This window comes from Halichondria panicea, chromosome 4 (genome assembly GCF_963675165.1).
Source record: "Halichondria panicea chromosome 4, odHalPani1.1, whole genome shotgun sequence".
Taxonomy (NCBI): Eukaryota; Metazoa; Porifera; class Demospongiae; order Suberitida; family Halichondriidae; genus Halichondria; species Halichondria panicea.
In genome coordinates, this window is record NC_087380.1 from 4,238,553 (window position 1) to 4,261,488 (window position 22,936).

At 40.3% G+C, this 22,936-nt stretch overlaps 5 protein-coding genes across 6 annotated transcripts; 1 reads left to right on the plus strand and 4 right to left on the minus strand.

Annotated features, from left to right (window-relative positions):
* Window position 1: 1 nt before the first annotated feature.
* On the minus strand, window positions 2–900 carry LOC135335484 (mitochondrial potassium channel-like). The gene has a single exon (XM_064531000.1). It carries the CDS (start codon window positions 851–853, stop codon window positions 23–25), a length of 831 nt encoding a protein of 276 aa, XP_064387070.1. The 5' UTR covers window positions 854–900; the 3' UTR covers window positions 2–22.
* A 93-nt stretch (window positions 901–993) lies between these two features.
* On the plus strand, window positions 994–8,269 carry LOC135335480 (YTH domain-containing protein 1-like). The gene is made up of 15 exons (XM_064530997.1): window positions 994–1,228; window positions 1,328–1,606; window positions 2,134–2,229; window positions 3,040–3,084; window positions 3,202–3,279; window positions 3,436–3,545; window positions 4,011–4,064; window positions 4,190–4,244; window positions 4,473–4,590; window positions 5,016–5,100; window positions 5,372–5,673; window positions 6,972–7,057; window positions 7,122–7,236; window positions 7,551–7,833; window positions 8,045–8,269. Exons 1-15 carry the CDS (start codon window positions 1,189–1,191, stop codon window positions 8,099–8,101), a joined length of 1,803 nt encoding a protein of 600 aa, XP_064387067.1. The 5' UTR covers window positions 994–1,188; the 3' UTR covers window positions 8,102–8,269.
* Window positions 8,270–9,056: 787 nt separating this feature from the next.
* LOC135334692 (thioredoxin-like) lies at window positions 9,057–13,834 on the minus strand. Of its 2 annotated transcripts, none has more exons than XM_064529971.1 (5): window positions 13,673–13,834; window positions 11,787–11,891; window positions 10,229–10,288; window positions 9,436–9,505; window positions 9,057–9,246 (listed from the first exon to the last, which is right to left on the minus strand). In XM_064529971.1, exons 1-5 carry the CDS (start codon window positions 13,694–13,696, stop codon window positions 9,221–9,223), a joined length of 285 nt encoding a protein of 94 aa, XP_064386041.1. In that variant the 5' UTR covers window positions 13,697–13,834; the 3' UTR covers window positions 9,057–9,220. The 2 variants fall into 2 exon arrangements, with proteins under 2 accessions (XP_064386041.1, XP_064386039.1); XM_064529969.1 differs by having other exon boundaries at window positions 9,440–9,505; window positions 13,673–13,833.
* Window positions 13,835–18,439: 4,605 nt separating this feature from the next.
* LOC135334691 (thioredoxin-like) lies at window positions 18,440–20,468 on the minus strand. The gene is made up of 5 exons (XM_064529968.1): window positions 20,312–20,468; window positions 19,782–19,886; window positions 18,975–19,034; window positions 18,718–18,783; window positions 18,440–18,605 (listed from the first exon to the last, which is right to left on the minus strand). Exons 1-5 carry the CDS (start codon window positions 20,333–20,335, stop codon window positions 18,543–18,545), a joined length of 318 nt encoding a protein of 105 aa, XP_064386038.1. The 5' UTR covers window positions 20,336–20,468; the 3' UTR covers window positions 18,440–18,542.
* A 51-nt stretch (window positions 20,469–20,519) lies between these two features.
* Window positions 20,520–22,830, minus strand: LOC135334686 (ribonucleoside-diphosphate reductase subunit M2 B-like). Its single transcript, XM_064529963.1, has 8 exons — window positions 22,589–22,830; window positions 22,243–22,387; window positions 21,962–22,026; window positions 21,644–21,881; window positions 21,372–21,519; window positions 21,151–21,310; window positions 20,901–21,011; window positions 20,520–20,775 (listed from the first exon to the last, which is right to left on the minus strand). Exons 1-8 carry the CDS (start codon window positions 22,724–22,726, stop codon window positions 20,623–20,625), a joined length of 1,158 nt encoding a protein of 385 aa, XP_064386033.1. The 5' UTR covers window positions 22,727–22,830; the 3' UTR covers window positions 20,520–20,622.
* Window positions 22,831–22,936: the final 106 nt, after the last annotated feature.

A 22,936-nucleotide genomic window follows, 5' to 3' on the forward strand; every position in this document is an offset into this window, starting at 1 on the left:
ATCGTGGTATCTACATCAACACTTACATCAAGGCTAACAACGTCAACAGAAATGAATAGGATATTACACTGCCTAAAGCTACAACATCTGAATTTTGGGGTTTTTCAAGTGTTCCTGAGGAAAATTTCTTTCCCCTATCGTGTCCTTCAGTGCTCTCCAAGAGTTTGGTGGATGTGCTGAAACCATCCACTTTATCAGACATGCTGCCAACAGATTGATCAATGGAGTTTAGGTGTTGCTGAATGGTCTCCACTGTTTTCACAAGTAAAGGATCGTGTGCTACGTGTTTTAGGGTTTCTTCAATCTGCAGAAGTCGTTTCGATTGCTCAAGATTATGCTGTGTTATTTGCCTCTTGATGAAAAAGTTTGATCCAAGAAATCCGAAAAATGCTCCCAACAATGATCCAATCCTAGTGTAGTATTTCATCCGCTCAGACTGAGCTCTTTCCTTCTCGTGGGACTCCTGGATTGCATCACTCAGTGATTCGAAGCTGTCTCTTTCATTTTGTTTGCAGTTTTCCACAGAAGTAGCAACTTTCTGCTCGCTAAACAACAGAGACTCTTCTTCATTATTGATAGCCTGCAAAACTGATAAGTCTCTTTTCTGATCTTGATATACATGTGTTTTCCTAACATACAATCCTTTCAATTGTTGTTGAACTTCCTCATATTCAATATTGGCTGCTGCTAGTTTTTTTCTCCACTTTTTCAGAGCATTTTTGCAATCCTGAACTTGTTCCTGACATTGAAGAACTTCTGAATGACCTGTTATACCTTCTCCGGTATCTCTCACGTTGTTTATCAGTCTAGAAATAGATCCAGTAGAATATCGGTATCTAATCAGCTTTGCCATGTGGAATCAAAGGTCAGCTGTGTGCCTATCCTCGATTCCAGGTAGCATTCTGATATGGGCGTGGCTGAAACTCATGTAAAAATAATGTTATAATTTGTTCGCTAAAATAATAAAGATCAACCATATTTACGGTCAGGTCATACCATGTGCATGGCCTATGGGAGGTAGGTCACAAGTCTAAAGGAGTTCCGGCTACTATTTTATTATTTTATACTGGTGCGCCGTCGGTAGCTAGAGTGTCTAACTCTTTGTTGTTGCTGAACACTACATTCCGTTGCCTTAGGCTTAAAGGAAATCTCTGAGCTAGGGTCACTCTCTACCGGCTGGAAGTGTAAATGACTGACCAGGACAACACAGTATCAATGGAATCACCAGGTAGCAATCTTAATCCTCTACTGAGCTTCTTGTGCTTTTGCTATATAATATTATGGTACCCACTAACACAAACCATTTATAAACCACACACACAACTAGAAAATATAGCGGACAACGAGGAGTTTGAAATAATCAGTAACCCTGATCTTGAAGATCTAGAAGGCAAGAGAAAGCCTCGAGATGTTGGAAGAACTATAAGCGTGACCTCAGACGAGTTGCTTGGTGTTGTGAGAGTGAACGAGAGCCCGATGGATGATGACAGTCTTGAGTTCCACGACACGGCTGATGATCAACAGTTTGAAGTGTTGGAGAGTACAGGGGTAGTTAAAAGTGATTCCTCGGAGATGCAACCTCAAGAAGAGAATATTGAAGCTGAAGGTGTGTTCTTTTAAACAAAGTTTATGGGTTCTTTACCTTTATGATTGGTAGACATGCTACATGTACGAGTCAATATATATTGGCACGATGCTTCACATTATAGCTTAGATAATGCTTTCATGTAGCATGTACAGTATAAGGAGCTACTACAAAACGTATGTTCATGGACTATGAATTTCCTCATACTCTTACCTGTGTTCATTGTAAGCCAGCCCGCTTCATGTTGGTCTACAGTGTGCATTCTATCAACTTGTGTTGTTGGGGGATGTCTGGAGTCTAGTTATGTCTTTGCATAATAAATGTACCTGTCACTCACAAGGCGTGGTGAAAGCTTTCTTGTGGTTCTTCTGAAGCTAATGCCCCCTGGGGATTTTTTTGGCTGCATTACACTCATAAGCTCCACCATATCCTAGCTAATTAATTATCATAAATTATCAAATGTACACCTCTTTAATGTTTGTAGGGCATGCTTGGTGATCTACATGTACTAGTATGCTTACACCAGTGTGCACCAAAATCACACACAGGGTCCCCTAAGGATAGTGTCCCTTCTCTGTCAAGCAGTGCTGAAGAAGAGAAGTCTGGAGACAGTGAATCCACCAGCAGCAAAGACAAAGATCAAGGTTCTTAGATCAACTGTGTGGCCTAGCTATAATAATTTTCTGGTTAGGACTTACCCTAACTGTATTCCTGCAAGGTTTCTTTACACTTGGCACCAGAGGAGGTAGGACATGCATCATCTGCGCCACAGTAATTACAGATTTAGACAACTATTTGTGCATGAAAAGTGCAGATTTTCTAGGAGCCAAAACAGCAGCGATCTCACGGTATTATATGTGTACGGATCGGCTCAATAGCTTGAAATTCATCAGCAAACATAGTGGTTTTCACTGTACATGGTTACATGTACTATGGAGAGCAGTCTAGGCAGGTTAGTTTCCGTCTTCCATAACAGTTAACAATATTAGAAAGTGATGTGAGCTTGCTAGAGAGCACAACAGTAGATCTACAACAGGCACCATACCTTAGTCTTTTACACAGTACAGCCTCGGGTGTGTATCACTCCATGCAACAGTGACAGGAACGTTTGGAGTCCGCGCATTTCCTTACACTAATGAAAGGTTAAAGGTCAAGAGCCTAACGTAAACGTTGTATGTCACACATTCCATTGCCGTGTGGCTGATGATGCATGTCCCGCCTCCTCTGACTTGGGTCTGTGCACTTGGTCTCTCTATTAGCATGCCATCCACACCTACATGCATGTAAACACAACCTAGCAATATTTATATAACAGATCAAGAGTCTCTGTAGCCTTGGTTGTATTAGTCATTACTCAGCCACCTCTTTATTACAGCCACTGATAGTACATGTATACCCAACACAATAAACAGGTTTCACTTTATCACTGTATTGCATGTTTACCTATTTTGCAGAAAGCAAAAGAAGCATTTCACCGATCCGCTTTGATGAAAGCCAAGGTACAAAGATACGCTGTTCTGCGCTTAATTTATAATGTGTTGTTCTATAGGCAATTTCGTGTGATGTTATTGTGCATGTAAGTATGACATCGTCTGTGATTGTTTGCTTCTGTTCAGGTGGGGAGGAGCCCAAGGATAGCAAGAATAGCAAGGATAAATCTAGTGGAAAATCATCAACGAGGGAAAAAAGCAAAGGTTTGTGATTTATGTGTGTATAGCTGTGTATGTTTAATATGTGCTTTATTGTATGTATTATACATAACGTGTAACATACAAATAGTTTGTGCTAATTGTTCACACTGCTAGTGAAGTGTCCCTTCTGACCACCCACCCCCACCCCCGCACACACAGACCACAGGCATTCGGGTCCTCACCGAATCACAGACAAGCTCTTCTCAAACACTCGCTACTTTATCATCAAGAGCAACAACTTTGACAACGTGGACATAGCCAAGGACAAGGTGTGTAGACTACATGTACTTTGTAATTAGTTCATATACATAACAGGGTACTTACCGTACCCTAGCCCGTATAATGTATGCATAATAATGATTGTGCATGTATTAGGTTCCCAGCCTTACATTATAGTTGTCTTGAGTAAACGCTTAGCACTACGACTATCCCTGCCACTTAGTCATAAACACTCGCTACTTTATCATCAAGAGCAACAACTTTGACAGCAGATAGCACGTACACTGTACATGTATCTGATACTTTTCTCGTTATTTGGCTTGGATCGCCAACCGACCATTTCCATAGCAGCCTGGGATACTTCCATGGCTACCAATCAAAGCAAACTCGCTATTTGTACATGTACATGTATATGGTATCAGGTTTTATTAGTGTACGTCACACATTCTTTACCAGTAGTATGCATTGCATCACCATGTCTACCTGGACTTGACTCTACTTTTCTCTGTTTGCAGAATGTCTGGTCCACTCCTGCGTACAATGAGAAGAGGCTGAACAAAGCTTATAGGGTGAGTTGTTGTGTTGAGTGCATCAAATACAGACTGTGTAGCCCTTGACGCTCTTACATGTACATGTACTGTATACATGCGTGCCGTTCGTTCAAATGTAAAGGTTCTTGTCTGCTCTCTCTTAGGAATGTCGTAATGTCCTGCTTGTTTTTTCAGTTCGTGAAAGTGGTCGATTTCAAGGTATGTCATTCGATCCTCAAATTATTGTTTACCTATTATTGATCTGTTTGATATATTGCACATAGTTTGTAATAGCAATAAAGTAATCATAGCAAGATAGGTGATCAAGAAAATATGTATATACACACGCACTAAATTTTCACTGTGCTTTCATTTTCCCTCTTTTTTTTAAGTGCCATTAATGTATGTATGCATGTTGACAATGTACATGTATTCCCCGGTCTTAAGGCATAGCTCGTCTGATCTCCGAGTCTCGTCATGATGGTCAGCGTATCCAGTGGGTCTTGCCACCTCACATATCACAATCTCAGCTTGGAGGAGTCTTCAAACTAGACTGGCTACACAGGTACACTGTTGTACAAAGCAAAGTATAATACCAATGGTACAAAGTAAGGTATAATACAACCAACGTGACTACACATGCAGGTTAACAACGGTACAAAGAAAGTTATAATACGACCAGTATAGTGCTACATTAAATTGTCATTGTTTATCAGTTCTGCATACCAGATAAAAAGGGTTTGGTTGTTTGTTCGTCCTAGAAAGGATGATCAGGTTGTGTGCCTGGCATCCACTGTGTGAACACTGGGCATTGAATAGTCACTTTTGAATTGCATTCCTTAGTTCCCATGGGTGCACATGCATATATTTTGTTTGTATATGTAGTATAGCTGTTGCTATTTTTAGCTAGCTGCAATTACAAACACGCATGGGCATGTGCATGCACACAAACATATGATTGTATTTTGCATTCATGAATATCCACCACAGAGGAGAGCTAGACTTCTCTGCCTGTATGGACCTCAAGAACCCCTGGAATGAGAACAAACCTGTCAAAATCAGTAGAGATGGGCAGGTACAGGGTACTAGTAATTTAAAACACCCCTCATGCATATTCACTTCCTGTGTTTTAAGTGGCACTGTAAATACGCCTTTTGTAAAATTATTGTTACTCAAAGCTTCCTACTGTGTAGCTAATGACTAGTAATTCATGATTATCTCAATTAGACACGCCTTTAGAATTGCCCTTTGCTACACATACTTCAACCATGTAAGAGGTAAAAAAAAAATGGCTGTTTACAATGTGTCGATAATTGAGTTCTTTATTTCCTTCGTGTATGCTGTAGGAGGTGGAGCCTGGCGTTGGAGAGAAGCTCTGTCAACTCTGGGCAAAGATAGCCTCCGATGATGACATCCTTACAGACCCTTCTGTTCGCCGTGACAACCAAGATCAGAGAACCAGTGGTAGAAATTACGGTGGTCATTCTGGAAGCCATGATTTCCATCCACGGCACACCCCAATGCCCTACCATCCTCATCCGATGTTCAACCCGTACGGCTACGCTCATATGAGTGCAGCATTTTATCGACCAATGACTGGAGATGCTAGGAATCAAATTGGTCACCCTGCAATGATGCACCCTCCAAGGTTAGGACTTCATCATGGTGGTCCATTCCGACCGTCCAGACCTTGGTGGACTACACCCCCTCCACACCATGCACAACCACACTACGTGCACAACAACAACAAGCCATTTCCTCCCGAGTTCAAGCCCTCACAACCCCCACCCTCAACCAGTGCTCCGCCAACAACTACCAGCTCTAACAGCTCACCTCCGACAAACTCTCCGATCACCAGTGCTCGATCCAAGAATGCCTACTCGGCACAGAGAGCTAGAAAACAACAGCAGTTGAAACAAAAGCAACAAGAAGCCGTCTCTACTAGTGCGAGCAAATCTGCCCCTCATTCAAGAGCTATTGAGATCAAAGCACCACCGGACAATTCTGGAAAGTCTTCTCCGGCTAAGAAAGATATCGAAAGTGGTGCACATAAAAAAACTGAAAACAAAGGGGCTAAGAAAAATGAAAGCTCTGTTGATACTCCCTCTACGAGCTCTTCGACTTGAGTGGGTGTTTGATCGATTTGGTGTGGAGGGGGAAGATCCTGGTTTTGGTGTTTTGTTCAAAGTATTGTGGTGGTTCTCCGTAATATAAAGCTACAGTTATGGACTTAGTGTAGAAGATACGTAAAAAGAACTTTGTTCCATTGTAGACATGGATTAAAAATTGTTGTGAACTAGTAGTGGGTATTAATTGGAACTTTCTAGTAGTGTATCGTTGCACTGGACACTGCTTCTGTCTTCTATTGTCATACACATAGGACTACATGTATGGACACCTTATCTTACTTAAGGACTTTTGGTAGCCTCTATGCGGGAAATGGACTCCATTTAGGAATGAACTCTATTGTATGTTTAGAAAGTGAACTTTATTTCCCTATAACTGGTATATGTATGTTACGGTACCAAAACACCTTGGATTGTCACCCTTAGACAAGCCTTGATAGGCTTGCGAGGGTCTAACTCACACACCTTTATTTTTCATTGTCATTAACTCACAAAAATCTGTTTTATATGTTCTGAACTGGAGCAAAACACATGCTTAAAATTAGTTCGATTCCAATTATTTTCTTAACAATTCGTTTTCAATTTCATATCCTCTTGTACTATGCACTGTATTTTTATTGATTAAACAATTGTTGTCATCTCTTGTTAGGCCAATTTCTTATGAATTGTACAGTATAATTATATAGTTGTATATTTATTCGAGGACTCTTCATATTGTATTTGGGAAGCGTTTTAGGTTGTTAGCTAACTACTATCTCGACTAAGTCCATAATAATTATTATGTGTTTATAATGTCTTGTTTTCTCATCACCTCTTATAGCAAGCATCAGCTAGAAGCAGAAGCTCTGTTGGACTCAAAGAAAAGAAAAGTGGAATATCGCAAGTCCTCAAGTAGTACCCGCAGTAGTAAGTCCGAATATGTATTCACATTTTATGTGTTTGCTTATCTTTCTGCCTTTTATTCCACTAGGCGAGCGACGTGTGGAGTCGCATCACTCCCGTCATGAGTCTCGACGCTCTGGAGAGAAGGGTAGGAAGGTCGAGAAGAGGTCACAACGCAAGAAAGAGAAGCACTCCCGGAGGAGGTGAGTGGACAATTGTGCATGTAAATCATGTCGTGTTTATAATTATGTGCATGCATGTATTATGTATTATCTCTTTGAGGCTGAACTATGATAAATTATTATGCCAAGAGTGCAGCGTTTAGGACCTTTCGGTATGTGCACAGTAATATTATGTATGTGTACCTAGCTGTTATTGGGTGGTTATAATTGAATGGCCCTATACCTTGGCACTGTATATAGTTTGTGACGTGCATTGTATACAGTGTGCATGTTTGTTTACATGTACTAACGTGTGTACATGTACGTGCACTGAGTTGATGTCTCCATTGCTTCAGGTCACGGACTAGGTCACAGTCCCGTAGCTCTGACTCTTCCTTTGAGGATGACTATGGTGTTAAGAAAGAAACTCTACTTCATGGCTCGTATGCTGACTACGTCAAAGAGTACAAGTCTCGCTCTGGAGGGGGAGGAGAGCCAAGCTCTAGTGGGCGTGGTCAGGGAGAGTCTAGTGCCGGGAATTCGATGCCGTCAGTTGCCCAGATTGCATCAGCCTACCAAAAAGCACTCTCTGACGTGGCAACTGCCCTTCAACAGCAGCAAGGAAGTGCTAGCAGCAAGGTATGTATCTTATTGTGTATAAGTTGCAGTTGAGGCCTTGATTGCACAGAACGCCTGTTAATTATTGCAACAGCGACATAGTACTTGATACATTTCACTGATGAATGCAATCCAATAGATGCTGTTGTCTGTTTACATGTAGCTACCACTAAATTTTATTGGTGATACATACACGCTCGCATTAATTAATGGCGCTTGTATGGTGTTACAGATGGACCCAAAAATGTATGCAAAGAAAGTGGAGGAATTTCTCTCCAAGAAATCATGAACTGATTCAAGAACCTACAAGTAGTGTAACTTCTGTATGTGCACCTTGATTGAATGGTTTAATTGACCTTATTATATAAATCATTTATTGTGTGTATTTCTGTTTGCTAGCTGCTCTCTACTGTTCTCTGGAGTTCATACATGTAATAAAATTAATTTTGCCATTAAAGTTACAGCCGCGCAAAAATAATTTGGAGCATGGGATTGTAGTCCTAATGCTGGATGTAATTATATTATGGTATTTTGTCACGACGATTTTCTATTTAGCATTTCAGATTTACTGCTGAACGGCAAATCATGGTGATAACAATTTCCAGATGACATGACTGTGCTTAACACTGTCTTTGGGAACATGATCATAAAACTCCAACACTCAGACAATAATTTACCGTTTTAATTTTAGGCTTATAATTATAGCTTGTGGATAATCATTATAGATTGTATATAACTCGCGTCGAGAACAGTTGACCCAGCGGCACAAGCGAGGGGGTTTCCCCCATACATGTTGGCTATATCTGAAATAGATATTGTTATTTTTGTGGGCAAGCTGACCTCCATGAAAACGTAGGCGTTGTTTACCAAAACACAAGCGATGCAGTGCAGGCAGGCATGCAGTTGATTTTTACTCAAAAAAATCACCGTTTCTGAATTGACATTTTATATATAGACAAACCCGGAGCCCCTATAATTATTATAGCTATTGGCGCATGCATGGGCATAATGAAGCAACGATAATTATCAGCTATAATTAACCTTCATAAAAGAGTTCATGAGCCACAAAACTTAAGTGTCATTGGGTAGCTCAAACCCTTGATGGGACTCCATGCATGAAGAGCTATAGGGCAAAGCTCTAATCTGTATTTTACTGGAAATAATATTCTACAAGTACAGCTAGTAGCTATAGATACATGTTAGTATAATTATGTACACAATGATACATATCATGCGGTGACACCTTCAAGGTAATATAACTTTCCTTGCTATAATTATAACAATTTTTATTACATAATTATTATAATACAACTTTTTAATTATGTACAGGGCTTGCATCGATCCATAATTATAGTTCAAAATCCAGACTAGCTACTTCAATTCGTTTATCTTTTCTCTCAATTTGGCCTCATTGGCTCCTGTCACAGATCCAATCTGTAGGAGAATAATTACAAATAATCGCTAATCATTTCGTCACTCAAGTCGACATGACATAGTATGGCCACACAAAACGATATAATCTGTGTGCATGTGTCACCTAAGAGATCAAATTGGTAATCATGCACCTTAAAGTGTAATATCTGCATCTCTACAACATGCAGTTACATGTACACATGTACCTACCTACCTTTTCGCTGTTCTTGTAGAAATTGAAAGTGGGCATAGCTGAAATTCCTACGTGTTCAGCAGTCTCCTGAATTGAATAGAGCATAATTAATAATTATTATAGTGCACACAAGTAATTACTGAAGGAGTGTACCGTATATACATGTAGCGCTTTTTTTTTGAGGAGCTAAAATTTCGCGGATTGACCTTGAACCTCTAACATTGGAATCATCGTTTACTTCCGGTATTGAACTCTATCCTCGAAAATAAATGTTTGGTTTGCCTCACTCCTTGCAGAGCTAACTAGTAAATAGAATAGCTTGCATGCTATGCACAACTTTGAAGAGACATGGACATCAATTTAGGTAAGCAAAAGTAGCCATAACTCGACCAAAATCCGCTAAAAGCCTATAGAAGCTCTTACCTGTACTTCAATTGTAGCTGAGCAGGTATAGAAGTGGTGATACACACACAAACACTACCGTGTACCCCGCTGCGCATTCACACACAACGAAGTCAGTCTCAAAACAAAGTTCTACATTTAAGTACAGTGGAACCTCAATTAACGACCACCTCCAAAGAGCAACCACACGCTACATGTATATAACGGCCAAGTGCTCAGGTCTGGATTGAAACTTCAATGTAAAGAAACCTCTCAGGAGCGACCACTCCGTATAATGAGCAGCTTTCTAGTCCCCTAATCAGCTTTAGCAATGGAAAATAACATCCCAGAACAGACAGCCACACTCAGAATTAGGAAAGTGCATGCAAATACATAATAACAAGGTGGGATACTTAAACTTCAACGTACATCATTGTCATCCACATCCACTTTGTAGAACTTCACATCAGTGAATTCAAGACTCATAGCCTGCAAGAATGGAAGTAAGCATGTTGTTGCGCCTACAGTTAAAGTGGCAATCCCTTGTAGGCAATATATAAAATACTCTATATGATGTAGAGTTCATCATATCAAAAAACCTCTGGATTTTACTACAGGGAATGGTCGAGGGCTGTCATGGAACAGTGGGGATAGGAAAACAATATGCCTCACAGACTACCCTTAGGGCACCTCTGATTTCTTAGACACTAGTCACATAAGGATCAAGGTATTAATACAAGGTATTAATACATGTACTTCCTGAATTCTAACGAATACTGTAATACAGGGTTTAAAATGTAAACGAAGACTTACAAACATGCTTAATTGCATGCAAATCATAATAATTAGAAATGCGATCAGGCTTGTACAGTGTAATTCGCAATTAAATACGTATTCGAAACTAAGTTAGACAATGTTTAGGAGGTATGTAATATAGAAGCCGAAGGGACTGCTGACCTACCCTCAGGATCCTAAATCAAATGAAGCTAGTAGTGGGGTGCAAAACCCCAGGGACGCCTTCCATGTGAATAATAAGGCTATAAACCCCACGTGATGTTTTAATTAATGACCTTTTGTACAGGCTGTACTAGTATCTCGAGTGCAGGGAGCAAGGATATTACCTAGTCCCGAACTTTTGATATATGCCACCTAAACCAGTGGCGTAGCCAGGATTTTGGGAAGGGCAGGGCTCAAATCCGTTGAGCATAGGCACTGAATTTCATTGGAGTTGATGGAGCACAAAAGGTGGGGGGGGGGGCTCTAGCCCTGTCAGCCCCCCTCTGCCTACGCCACTATAAACATGGATGACTAACAATTACCGGTATTAGAAAAATCTTATTTTGCAATCTTGATCTTTGCACTATAATTATTAACAGTTTTCCTGCTGACTATATAATACCACCTACATCTACCCTGCAGCAAACCGTTCAAATTTATACCCTAGCAGCAGAAGGCAAATATTACAGTCTCAAAGAATGGACAATAACTCAAACTCGACCGGGGGCGCCTGGGGATAATTCATTTCTGTTGTGATTTCAAAGCAGATGATGTCCCCATGTAATGTTTTAATTTGACCGGGTCGTACTTTCTCTGTACATACCTCAAACTAAGTACTAGTACATCCTATACAGTGGCGTAGGAAGTGGGGTGGCTCCAGGGGCTGGAGCCCCCCCTTGTTGGAGAGCAATGTTTAGCTTGAACTGTTGAGCTAGCTATTAAACTGTAATTACGTGATTATTTCAATGATGGGCTAGATTTCAAAAGTCTAAAGTGCAAAGTGATCTAGATCTACCACAGAGATAACGCAGAGATTTTTGCGAAGTTGGTGGCCAGAATACTATGAGCCCCCCTTGCAAAAAATCTTCCTACGCCACTGCTATACGTGCATTGTACATACCTCCAACTAAGTACTAGTACATCCTATACGTGCATTGTACATACATGTACCTCAAACTAAGTACTAGTACATCCTATGCATTGTACATACCTCAAACTTGGGGCCGATAACTTTGCAGGGTCCACACCATGCAGCAGTGAAGTCTATTACCACCAACTTGTTACCAGCGTCTTTTAGAGCCTGATCATACTCATTCTGCAGATACACATACCGTACTTGCTGTAATTACAGGGCCAAAAAACCCTATACGTAGTTACATGTATGTATTTCACAATGGCGCATCTTTTTAGCACCTAAAAATCCTAAAAATTGCATTCAGTCCAAGCTAGCGCTTACATGAGCTACATGTAGTCGTAGTGTAGAGTGCAATCTCACAGGGATCTTGACGGTTCTCAATTTTTGGTATCTGTATTGTACAGCTGCATATAGACGTACCGGTAACACATGCAGTACGGCTATACATCAAATCATAGATTGAAGAGTTAGAGAGATTGGCAACGGAGTGGTGTACGTGATGCTTTTACATTGAATCTGCAATAGAGCCTCAAGAAATTATCCGCGCTATGCCCTATGAACGAGGCTATTAAGCAAATTTTTGCCGGGTAACTACACAAAAATAAGAAAGTTGTGTTTCCTCGAGACGTCATCTCTTACAGCAATTTATAACACGTCTAGTCAGTGAACCACGTACTTGCTAATGACTGACCACACCCAGTAAAAAGAGACAAGTTATAAGTCCCAAGGCTGTTTTAGAGCTAATGGATCGTGTAAATTGTAAGCGTGCTGGTTATAACTAATACAATAGGTATAGACCTTGAAATACTAGAGCACTAAAGTGCAAACCCTCGGCTGGTGACATGATTATAAAGAAACCAGAAGACTGATATAATGCAGTGCATATAGTGATGTTGTTATCATCATCATGCATGACTTGCACAGCAACTCAGGAGCAATAAAACTAAACCAGACTGGAGGCATGCTGAAACATTTGAGAACAGGTATTTAGATATATGCACTGTGGATTAGGATCACAGCAAAGAAGCCTGGAGTCTCAGAGAAGTATGGCTCCAGGTCCTGCATGGATCCCAGTCAGCTAAAGCAAGCTTTCTACTTTAGTGACCCTGTTCCATTGTTTCTGGACCTGGTACAGGATCACTTCAGTTATAAGTAACACATGTGCAAGTTCTGTTCAAGCTACATTTTGCTCACTTTTATTAGACAACGAAGCTTTAACACCGAAAGCTGCCACTATTAGAAGTACTGACTTGTTGTGTGGAGGCTACCCATGCTGTAAACGCAGTGCTAGAGCATCCAGGTAAGCAGACCCAGTCACAAGCTTCTTAGCTTTTGCTCGTTTTTATTTGACAACGAAGGTTTAACATCAAATTCTGCCACTATTAAAATTAATAACTTGTTGTATGAAGGCTATTCATGCTGTAAACGCAGTGCTGTGGCATCCAGGTGAGTAGATTCACCTGTCACAAACAAACCAAACAACTACTATAACCCGTGGCCGCCCACGCGCCTCGGGTTAATAAGTGAGTTGCACGGACTGAGCACAGTTACTTGTAGTTTATTATGCACTGTGTGTAGAAATAGGTATTGTTGTGATGGCCTCAACAAAACCGCAGCATAGCACAGATGTTACTCGAGGATACCTTTGTTTCCAACACTACGGTACACCCACGCATTATGGTAGTTAGTGGTTTTGGTTTTTCTACAATGGGACAACTCATGAGTCTCAACACGGCCAGTACCGCAGCATTTTTCTAGCTGCCTCGGGTGAAAAGGGGGTGTTTCCAGACCAGGTTGGCTTTTCTTACTCAAATTATGCTCAATGACAGACTAGACTAGACGTAGACTCACATGGACACTTCAATATAATTTGCTTGAATTTCAATAATTATGGTAGTGGGGCTGTAATAATTTTCCAAAAGATAGGCAGCTAGGCCAAGATCATGGTGTGCAATTTTTACCTTTGTTTTGAGGTATTCTGGCATCTTGACTGTTGAAGAAACACTTCTTGGAATTGGAGATCCAGACTCTATTCGCAACCCTGCAGTCAAGTCGCCAGTGTACCGGATGTCCACGTAGCCTGCACAAGTTTATCTGCCGTGGGAATACAATTATTTCTACATATAGTATACAACATTTTACGGGGATTTACGGAGTGTTTACTACCTGCTTGCACAAAAGTTACAAAAGTTGCAAAACTGCTGCTGCAAACTGTACATGATCAGCAAATATCTGGTGTCAGCTGTAGCCAGCCATGTGGGGTTATCAGTTAACCAATGTGTGGTTGAAGTTAAGATAACAGTGTTCATTCCAAGTCTCTCTTTGGCTTGGGGCCATTTTTGTCTTAAGCACTTCACACATACTTAGGTGTTTTTGACATGTAAATGTTCAGTACTACAGGTGTAACAAATTTTGTTTTGTGCCCAACGCTCCTTTTTACAGTTATCCTTGGAATAAAATCTAAAAAAATTCAAAATGACAAGATAACTGCTAAGATCTTTAGTCATAATAATTGTCTTCAACACGTCAAATTTTACTGTACATACAATTATGATTCATAAATAACATTTTACAGGTGTATAATATTGTCTTCTTTTCTCTTTTCTCTTTCTTGGTGAATAACTGCAATTGGGGAGAGAAACAGCAGTGTAAATTATAATTATATACTCTTCACAGACTCATGGAAAGTAAGTTTCACGACGGTGATTGTGGCCCGTGTACACTATGTACCAGACGTTCAGGGAAGTACAAGCACTTCGGTGCAATGGACAGTGAGTTGCAGGCATTCATAAACACAGCTTAACATTAGGAATACAACAATGCATTTGCTATGTGCTAAACAACTTGCAAAACAATCCGCTATTTAAGCCTCGTTGGCTCCCAAAGGAAACGAGTAAAAAGTGCAACGTAAGTTTATGTAAAAATCCATGGCGAAGTAACACCACAGTAGAAACTAAAGACATGAGACATTCCAGCAAACTACCAGAAAGTACAAGACAGACTGGACTATGTACTGGGCTGCAAATGCAAAACCGGATGTAGCACTCGTAGATGCATTAAAGGGTCTAGGTCATGTGGGCCTGGATGTCGATGTATTTCGTGTGAAAACTTACCAACAAAGGATGGCCCAGTTCATTCTCAAAGTGGAGATGTTGAAGATGACTGTATTGAGACTCAGATTCCAGTTTTTACAAGATGACCATCAAGATCACAGTACAGACTCTATAATGGAGTCTGTGTTTGGCAGAGAAGATAAATATTAGTTTTTAGTAAGTGCTTAGGACAGATCTACCCATACTACTACTACTACTACAACATAACACAAAATTTGTTTGGGTCAAAACGTTGGGGCCATTTTTGTCTTCCATGTCTATACAACTAGCAACTATCATTACCTTATAATAAAATAACTTACCTTCAATATCAGCGATTTTTGTTTGTGCCCAGTTACAGAAATATTTGACCATCTTTAAAATTACACTCGTGTACCTTCCATCCGCCATTTTGTCTTGAACTCTTTGTTCAATTTCAGTCACTAACAATGCGCTTGGGTTGAAAATATAAGCTGAAATAATAGCCTGTAAAGTACTCTATCTGTAACTGTGTTTTTGGACAACATAAAGAATCTCTGTAGTGTTAAACTCAAGCTTAAAGTAAACTAGCCCTGCTTTTGTTTACATACGTTTTTCTTATTGTAGCACACTTCCTGCCCGGCTGATTAATTTTGCGGAAGTGTGACACTGGCGACTTGACTGCCTGTAAAACTCCTCCCCTAATCTTCCGTTATTCTAGAGATAACTCGGCCTGGGGATAAATTAATCGTGCTAATAGTAGGGTTGGGTCGAAAACAGCAAAAAGGCCCCCTCTGGATCTCACCCAAGAAGCAAGACAAAGTTATTTTGAGTTTATATATCTGTTGCCCATATCATTTGTGACATTTGTGTGAAATATGAACTGAATTGAACATTGTATGAAAAAGTTATAACAGCAAAACTAAAAAAACTAGAGCACTAAAGTGCAAACCCTCGGCTGGTGACATGATTATAAAGAAACCAGAAGACTGATATAATGCAGTGCATATAGTGATGTTGTTATCATCATCATGCATGACTTGCACAGCAACTCAGGAGCAATAAAACTAAACCAGACTGGAGGCATGCTGAAACATTTGAGAACAGGTAGTAGTACTATAAATATATGCACTGTGGATTAGGATCACAGCAAAGAAGCATGGAGTCTCAGAGAAGTATGGCTCCAGGTCCTGCATGGATCCCAGTCAGCTAAAGCAAGCTTTCTGGTTTAGTGACCCTGTTCCAATATTGTTCCTGGTATATACAGCTTTCTACTTTAGTGACCCTGTTCCATTGTTTCTGGACCTGGTACAGGATCACTTCAGTTATAAGTAACGCATGTGCAAGTTCTGTTCAAGCTACATTTTGCTCGCTTTTATTAGACAACGAAGCTTTAACACCGAAAGCTGCCACTATTAGAAGTACTGACTTGTTGTGTGGAGGCTACCCATGCTGTAAACGCAGTGCTAGAGCATCCAGGTAAGCAGACCCAGTCACAAGCTTCTTAGCTTTTGCTCGTTTTTATTTGACAACGAAGGTTTAACATGAAATTCTGCCACTATTAAAATTAATAACTTGTTGTATGAAGGCTATCCATGCTGTAAACGCAGTGCCATGGCATGCAGGTGAGTAGACTCACACATTACAAACAAACAAACAGACCAACGGACTACTATACCCGTGGCCGCCCACGCGCGCCTCGGGTAACAACCACTTTTTGTTCATCTTCTCCTCACGTTCATCAGTCAGATAATCTAGAGAACTGGAGGTCCACAGGACAAAGTAATGGCACCGTACTGTTCTCAATCGCCTTGGGTAGTGCAGTAACTAATCTGTTTTCCTCGAAGTTAAATTTGCTAGGGTGGAAGCTACGCCCTCTTTAACAGGTGCAGAGTTGAGGTCGCCATTGTTTACCTACTGAGCATGCTCAGACATAGCAGAAAGCATGGCCACACCCCTCTTATCTTAGCAACCACTTGAGGTCTATAGCAACAGTAGTGTTTTGCACTGTCGATTCTTACCGCTCCAGTTAATGCTCGAAAATTATGTTGAAGCTCTTCATTGCATTCTGAGCCTGCTCTGTCTGGGCTTGTGATAATAAATTATTGCATGCAGACCAAAAAACTTATGAAAATTATCATAACAGACACAAACTGCAACAGTGCAAATAAAAATTCAGTACAGTTGCTAGCTCTTTTTTATCCGCATAGTAAAGGTAGATTGCCACCTACTGAAGATATTTGATCTAGCTAGCACCATAGATAAATCTATGCTAGTACCTGTGAAGAAAAATTGTAGGTACAAACAAGTGTAAAAAAAATTTGTGAAAAAAATAATGGTGAGAAGTAGGGTTGCATGTTGGATGAGCCGCTGGCAAAAGGATGTGAACAAGATGGGTAACCCTAAAAGGAACGCCCATTAGAATAGACACAAAACGTCATTACTTAAAATATTGTACGTGGTTTCTCAAGACCACTTTAATATTAACGCATGCATGCAGTGAAAAAAGTTTACAAACAAGTGCAAAAAACATTTTGTGAAAAAATGGGAAGAGTAGGGTTGGAAGAGCATGTGCACTGAAGTAACAAAAAGTTCGAAAACAAGATTGTGGGTTGGTATAGTCTTGCATGCTCCAACTAGTTGGGGGTGGGGCACGATCTTTAACAGTTGGGTCCAGCACTACTTCGAGTTTTGGGTGGGCAGGGCTCATCTATAGAGTCTCAAATTTATTACACCATGTGTTTCGGTGCTGTAACAGAAAGAAACGTTAATTTGAAAAAGCCTCATTCAAATGTGTCATTAGCTATGTAGAAACACATGCAAGTTGATGGTCAAATAGGTGATCAAGCGTCTCAAATAAAGAAAGAGGTGTAATGAGAAGTAGTGCTGGACCCAACTGTTAAAGATCGTGCCCCACCCCCAACTAGTTGGAGCATGCAAGACTATACCAACCCACAATCTTGTTTTCGAACTTTTTGTTACTTCAGTGCACATGCTCTTCCAACCCTACTCTTCCCATTTTTTCACAAAATGTTTTTTGCACTTGTATCAACTATGATTCGATTGGCTGCAGTGCCTTGGTAGACTCCATGTATATCTTCTAATAGACACTTTATGGTACACAAGTACTACTCAGGTTGGTTAAGGCCGTTTCACAAATATCGGCCATAAATGAGGGTGCATTGCAGTCTATTCATTGTCATTGTGTACCTTTTTATTCGGGATTCACATTAGATACGTAAAATGGGTCAGGATGATAACACCGTTGCCATGGTTACTGCCTTGTGTACATTAACTTGCTATTTACTTTAACTAAAGGACGCTGTCTCCAATAATCACTTTCATGATTCAATCTTAGTATCAAAAGAAAGCTCTTACTACAGTGCAATAGAAACCAAGTGGATATTTAGGGCTGCTATCACGTATTTTGTACAGTAAACATACAAATCATAAATTTTCATGTTTTTTGAGCATTTTTTTCAATAAAGTTGCTATAATCAGAGGTAAAATGAGCTCACACCAAATATCCACTTTGTTTCTAGTAAACCTCACTAAGAGCTTTCTTTTGATACCAATATTGCTTTCTACAACTTGGTATTGGAGGCAGCATCTTCAAAACTATTGTTTTGAAGATGCTGCCTCCAATACCAAGAAAACTATTGTTTTGAAGATGCTGCCTCCAATACCAAGTTGTAAATCTCCAAAAACTAGATATTCCTAAAAATTGTCTTGACACAAAGATTATACACGACTTGTATAGCTATTTGCATTCTTCTAGATTGCTCTTCAACTGTTTCTCGTCGGCTCCTTTCATCGTTTTCATCTGGAGTATTAAATGTGAGGTATTTATAAATGATACTGCATGTATAAAGCGGATACCTCCTGACACACATTTTTAATCCAAGGCGCAAATAATATACACTACCGTAACTTACTGCTTTCTCGTTCTGATAGAACTTGAAGGTGGGCATAGCCTGGATGCCTTGGTCTTCAGCAGTTTCCTAGAAAGAGGTGAAATTTCAGAACCACTACATTCACATATAACGAGGAAGTTAAATCAGAGAGTCCATGCACTTAATATCCACGTGTATTGAGGCAAACAATATAAAACAATGTTTCCTTAACCTATACAGGAGGACACACAAGCTTCTGGTAATAGATGCAAAAGAGAACTGACTATAATTATACTTACATTGTTTTCATCCACATCTACTTTGTAGAACTTGATTTCTGTGAATTCCTTGCTTAAAGTCTGTGCAATTTAGTACAGAGAGTGATTACTGCAATGTTTTGCGAGCATTAAACATTTGCCAACTTTGTGTTCTTTCAAGGGGTCAAAATATAAAAGTAGCTTGACAGTCAAAAACTAGCCTAGCCTCAAGATTAGTCACATACGTAATACCGGAGCATATGAGGAGATGGTCAAACCGCTAAGTGCTATCAGCCACACATTTACATAGCACTTAGCACATGTATTACAACCAAGGAAATGTGGTTAGAGTCCGTAATACTATACATAAGAAAGAAGAAGCTCCATCTCCTCATATGCTCTCACGCAGATATAACTTTTGACTGCCTAATGCGTCTCAGGTTACTACTTACCGACACTGAGCTATTACGCACTTACACTACGTGCATCTGTACAGCCTAGTGAGGAGCCTAAACATGAACAATAGGCAACTATGTGTCAAGTTTACATAGAGCATGACCAATTACATGATTATTGTACATGTACGTGACCTTGAACAATAGGTATACAATGACTATTGTAGGTATTTCGATGATCCGCTACTGACTATGTGTATGGTTGGCCCTAGCTGGGTCGCTGAGCTAGTGAGTACAGTAAAGAGTTAAACGTCAGCAGCTAATACACGTGGGAAGCTTTCCAACAGCGTGTGTGTATTAAAAAAACAATTTATCGAGATATTTTAAGTATCTAATTGTGGATTGTGGCCATAATTATAATTACAAGCTATAAAATTAGGTACGTACTACTCACTTCAAAGATAGGAGCAATCATTTTGCATGGTGGACACCAGCTAGCAGTAAAGTCCACTACCACCCACTTATTTCCTGCATCCTTAAGAGCCTTCCTGAATTCATCCTGTGAACAAAAGTGTGCAGTCACCTGATTCCCTTATAATAATTAAATGCAGCATATAGTATAGGGCTTATTTTAGTCTCGTAAACACAATAGAGACTGAAGAGGCAACCAAAGGTGCAAAAATCAGTGCTATTTATTCCAGATCCTATCCATGTCTATTTTCAGTTCAGAAAAAAACTGCCTGGGAACAAAAATGTCGGCCAAAAATTAAAGGCAGCCTTGACATCACAAATACCTTTTTTTTAGCGCCAGAAAAAATCAAACAGTAATTACGGTTGACACTAAAAATTATGTTCAGTCAGAGTTGGCAAGTTTGTGTGGCCTTCATTATTTCATTTCACATTAACATTTTCTTGCACGGTATAAAATTAAGTAGATACTATACGGTATTGCTATATACTGTAGAGATCTACTAGTGTACAAACCGCGGTTTTCAGGTACTCAGGCATTCTCCTTAGTTCTCTTTGGCACTGATTCGTGAGTTTGTACTTGTGTAAACTGCACTGAACTGTGTTGTCTTTACTCAGCTAGCTAGCTCCAGGGGCAATAAAATTATGGTCCGGAAGCCAAAATTCGGTAATACGCCGCCCATTATTTAGAGGTCATCAATATGTAAGGATTCATAGGGTGATATTTCTGACAGGCACCAAGGCAACATTGATTAATTAGCACTGTATAACAGGTGATGCAGGGCATACCATAGATAAAAACATGTATATATTATGATGTGTTGTGTTCAAAAGTCTGCGTCGAGTGTGAAGACGTGCTCTGCTTTGTCAGACATGACTCCACTCTTTTGATATTCTCCCACTCGCTTCTCAAAGAAGTTAGTCTTTCCCTCCAGTGAAATGTTCTCCATGAAGTCAAAGGGATTCTCAACGTTATAAACCTGTGACCAATAAAAGAGTAATAAGCTTTCCATAAAAACTAGTACTACACTTTCACCTAATAATCATACAGAAAGAGAGTACAGGATGCTCACTACAATAATGAAGTGATTTCCTTGGGGTTTACCTTTGTCTGCTGCATAGCCACAAGCAACCTGTCAGCAACGAACTCAATATAGCGCTTCATCAGCTCACAGTTCATGCCAATCACGCTCACAGGTAGAGCCCTCGTTAGGAACTGTATATAGAAATACAAATAATGTTTAGGGTACACCACAATAATAAATAGGTGTTCTACATAATTATACTATGCATGGTAGATAGGAACGTTTACATGCCGAGCTAAATTAAGTATACACTTCTACGACTACACTTACATCTTGCTCAATGGAGACAGCATCAGTGATGATGGCCTTCACTCTCTCTGAGGAGGGCTTGTGCTGGAGCTTGGAGAAGAGCAGACAGGCAAAATCACAGTGCAACCCTTCATCGCGACTGATCAGCTCATTAGAGAACGTCAGACCAGGCATCAATCCCCTACAGGTTAAAATGAGAGAGTGAAAGATGCAATCATTAAGCACAATTTAATTTTTCCAACCTTTTCTTCAGCCAGAAGACGGCAGCAAAAGAACCGGAAAAGAAGATTCCCTCGACAGCAGCAAAAGCAACAATTCGCTCAGCGAAAGATGCAGTTTCGGATGCAATCCACTTGAGTGCCCAATCAGCCTTCTGCTTCACACAGGGCACTGTAGGAAAAAGGGGTGCTAATCATACCATATCAATGAATAATATCACAATTGAGTGCACTGAAAAATGATGTAGACTAGACATAATTTATGAATATTGCAATACACACCCAGAGCAACTTACTTGTCTCAATAGCATTGAATAAATACTCTCTCTCTGCTGGCTCTCTGATATATGTGTCAATGAGCAGACTGTACATCTCCGAATGAATGTTCTCGATGGCAATCTGGAATCCATAGAAGCACCTAGCCTCGGTGACCTGCACCTCAGAACTGAACCGCTCCACCAGATTCTCATTGACTATGCCATCACTGGCAGCAAAGAAAGCCAACACATGCTTGATGAAGTGCTGCTCCTCAGGCTGTGGAAGACAGAATAGTTATACTCAAAAATACACAAGTGCCGTACGTTGCCATGGATACATTTATAAGCAGTACATACCTTCAATCTGTTCCAATCTGTCATATCCTTAGACAAGTCGACCTCTTCTACTGTCCAGAAAGAAGCTGTAAACAAAATAAACCATAAACCACAAAGCACAATTTCAAGGCCGCCAAGCCACTGGAATGCACTAATTGAGCAAAATTGACCTATCAGATTACAGCCCACCAAAAAAGTGCGCCAAAATTCAAGAATAACGCCAAAAGCAACAATAAGCACATGTACACATTATCTGTTATACATTGCATACGTGAAGATTTCAACAAACATAGTGATCTTACCCTCAGCTTTCTTATAAAACTGCCAGATATCTGGATTCTGAATGGGAAATAGAACGAATCTTCTTGGGTTCTCCTGAAGCAGAGGTTCCTGTTTCTCAAGCTCTTTTAGTCTTCGATCTGCAGCATCTTCCTCTACTACTTCCATCTATAAGTATAGCAGCAAAAAATTATTTATACTAACACACATTTTTGGAAAAACGAGCATGCATACGTATACAGCTATGTGAGGCCTGGGGTACAAGGCCTACGAGCCGAGGTACTAGGTAGAGACAATAATTATGTATGCACACATACAAGAAAGCTGCACATACATATAGGTCACAGCAAGTCAGAAAGGCTGTTTTACCTGTTCTTCAAGGATAGGCTCTTCTACTGGCAGTGGAGCCAAAGGTTGACGGCTTTTCTTCGTTGGTACTGTGGTTGGTGCCTCATTTTCTTTGTTGGAGATGTTGCTGAAGGGGGCTCGAGAAACTGTAGTAGTCATTATGATCGTTGTTTGGTGGGAAGTGAGCGAAGGCTGGCGAATGAGGAGGCTTGGCTGAAGCTGAAGCTGAAGAAAAGGCTGAAAGCTGGAATTGTGAAAAAAGGCGCCTGGATCCCGCTTTTACACGCCAGAAAATTGCCGCCACTTGCTTTGAAGCAGCCAATCCACTCTTATCTCTAATAATGCAAGGAGTGACGTCTGAGGTAGGTG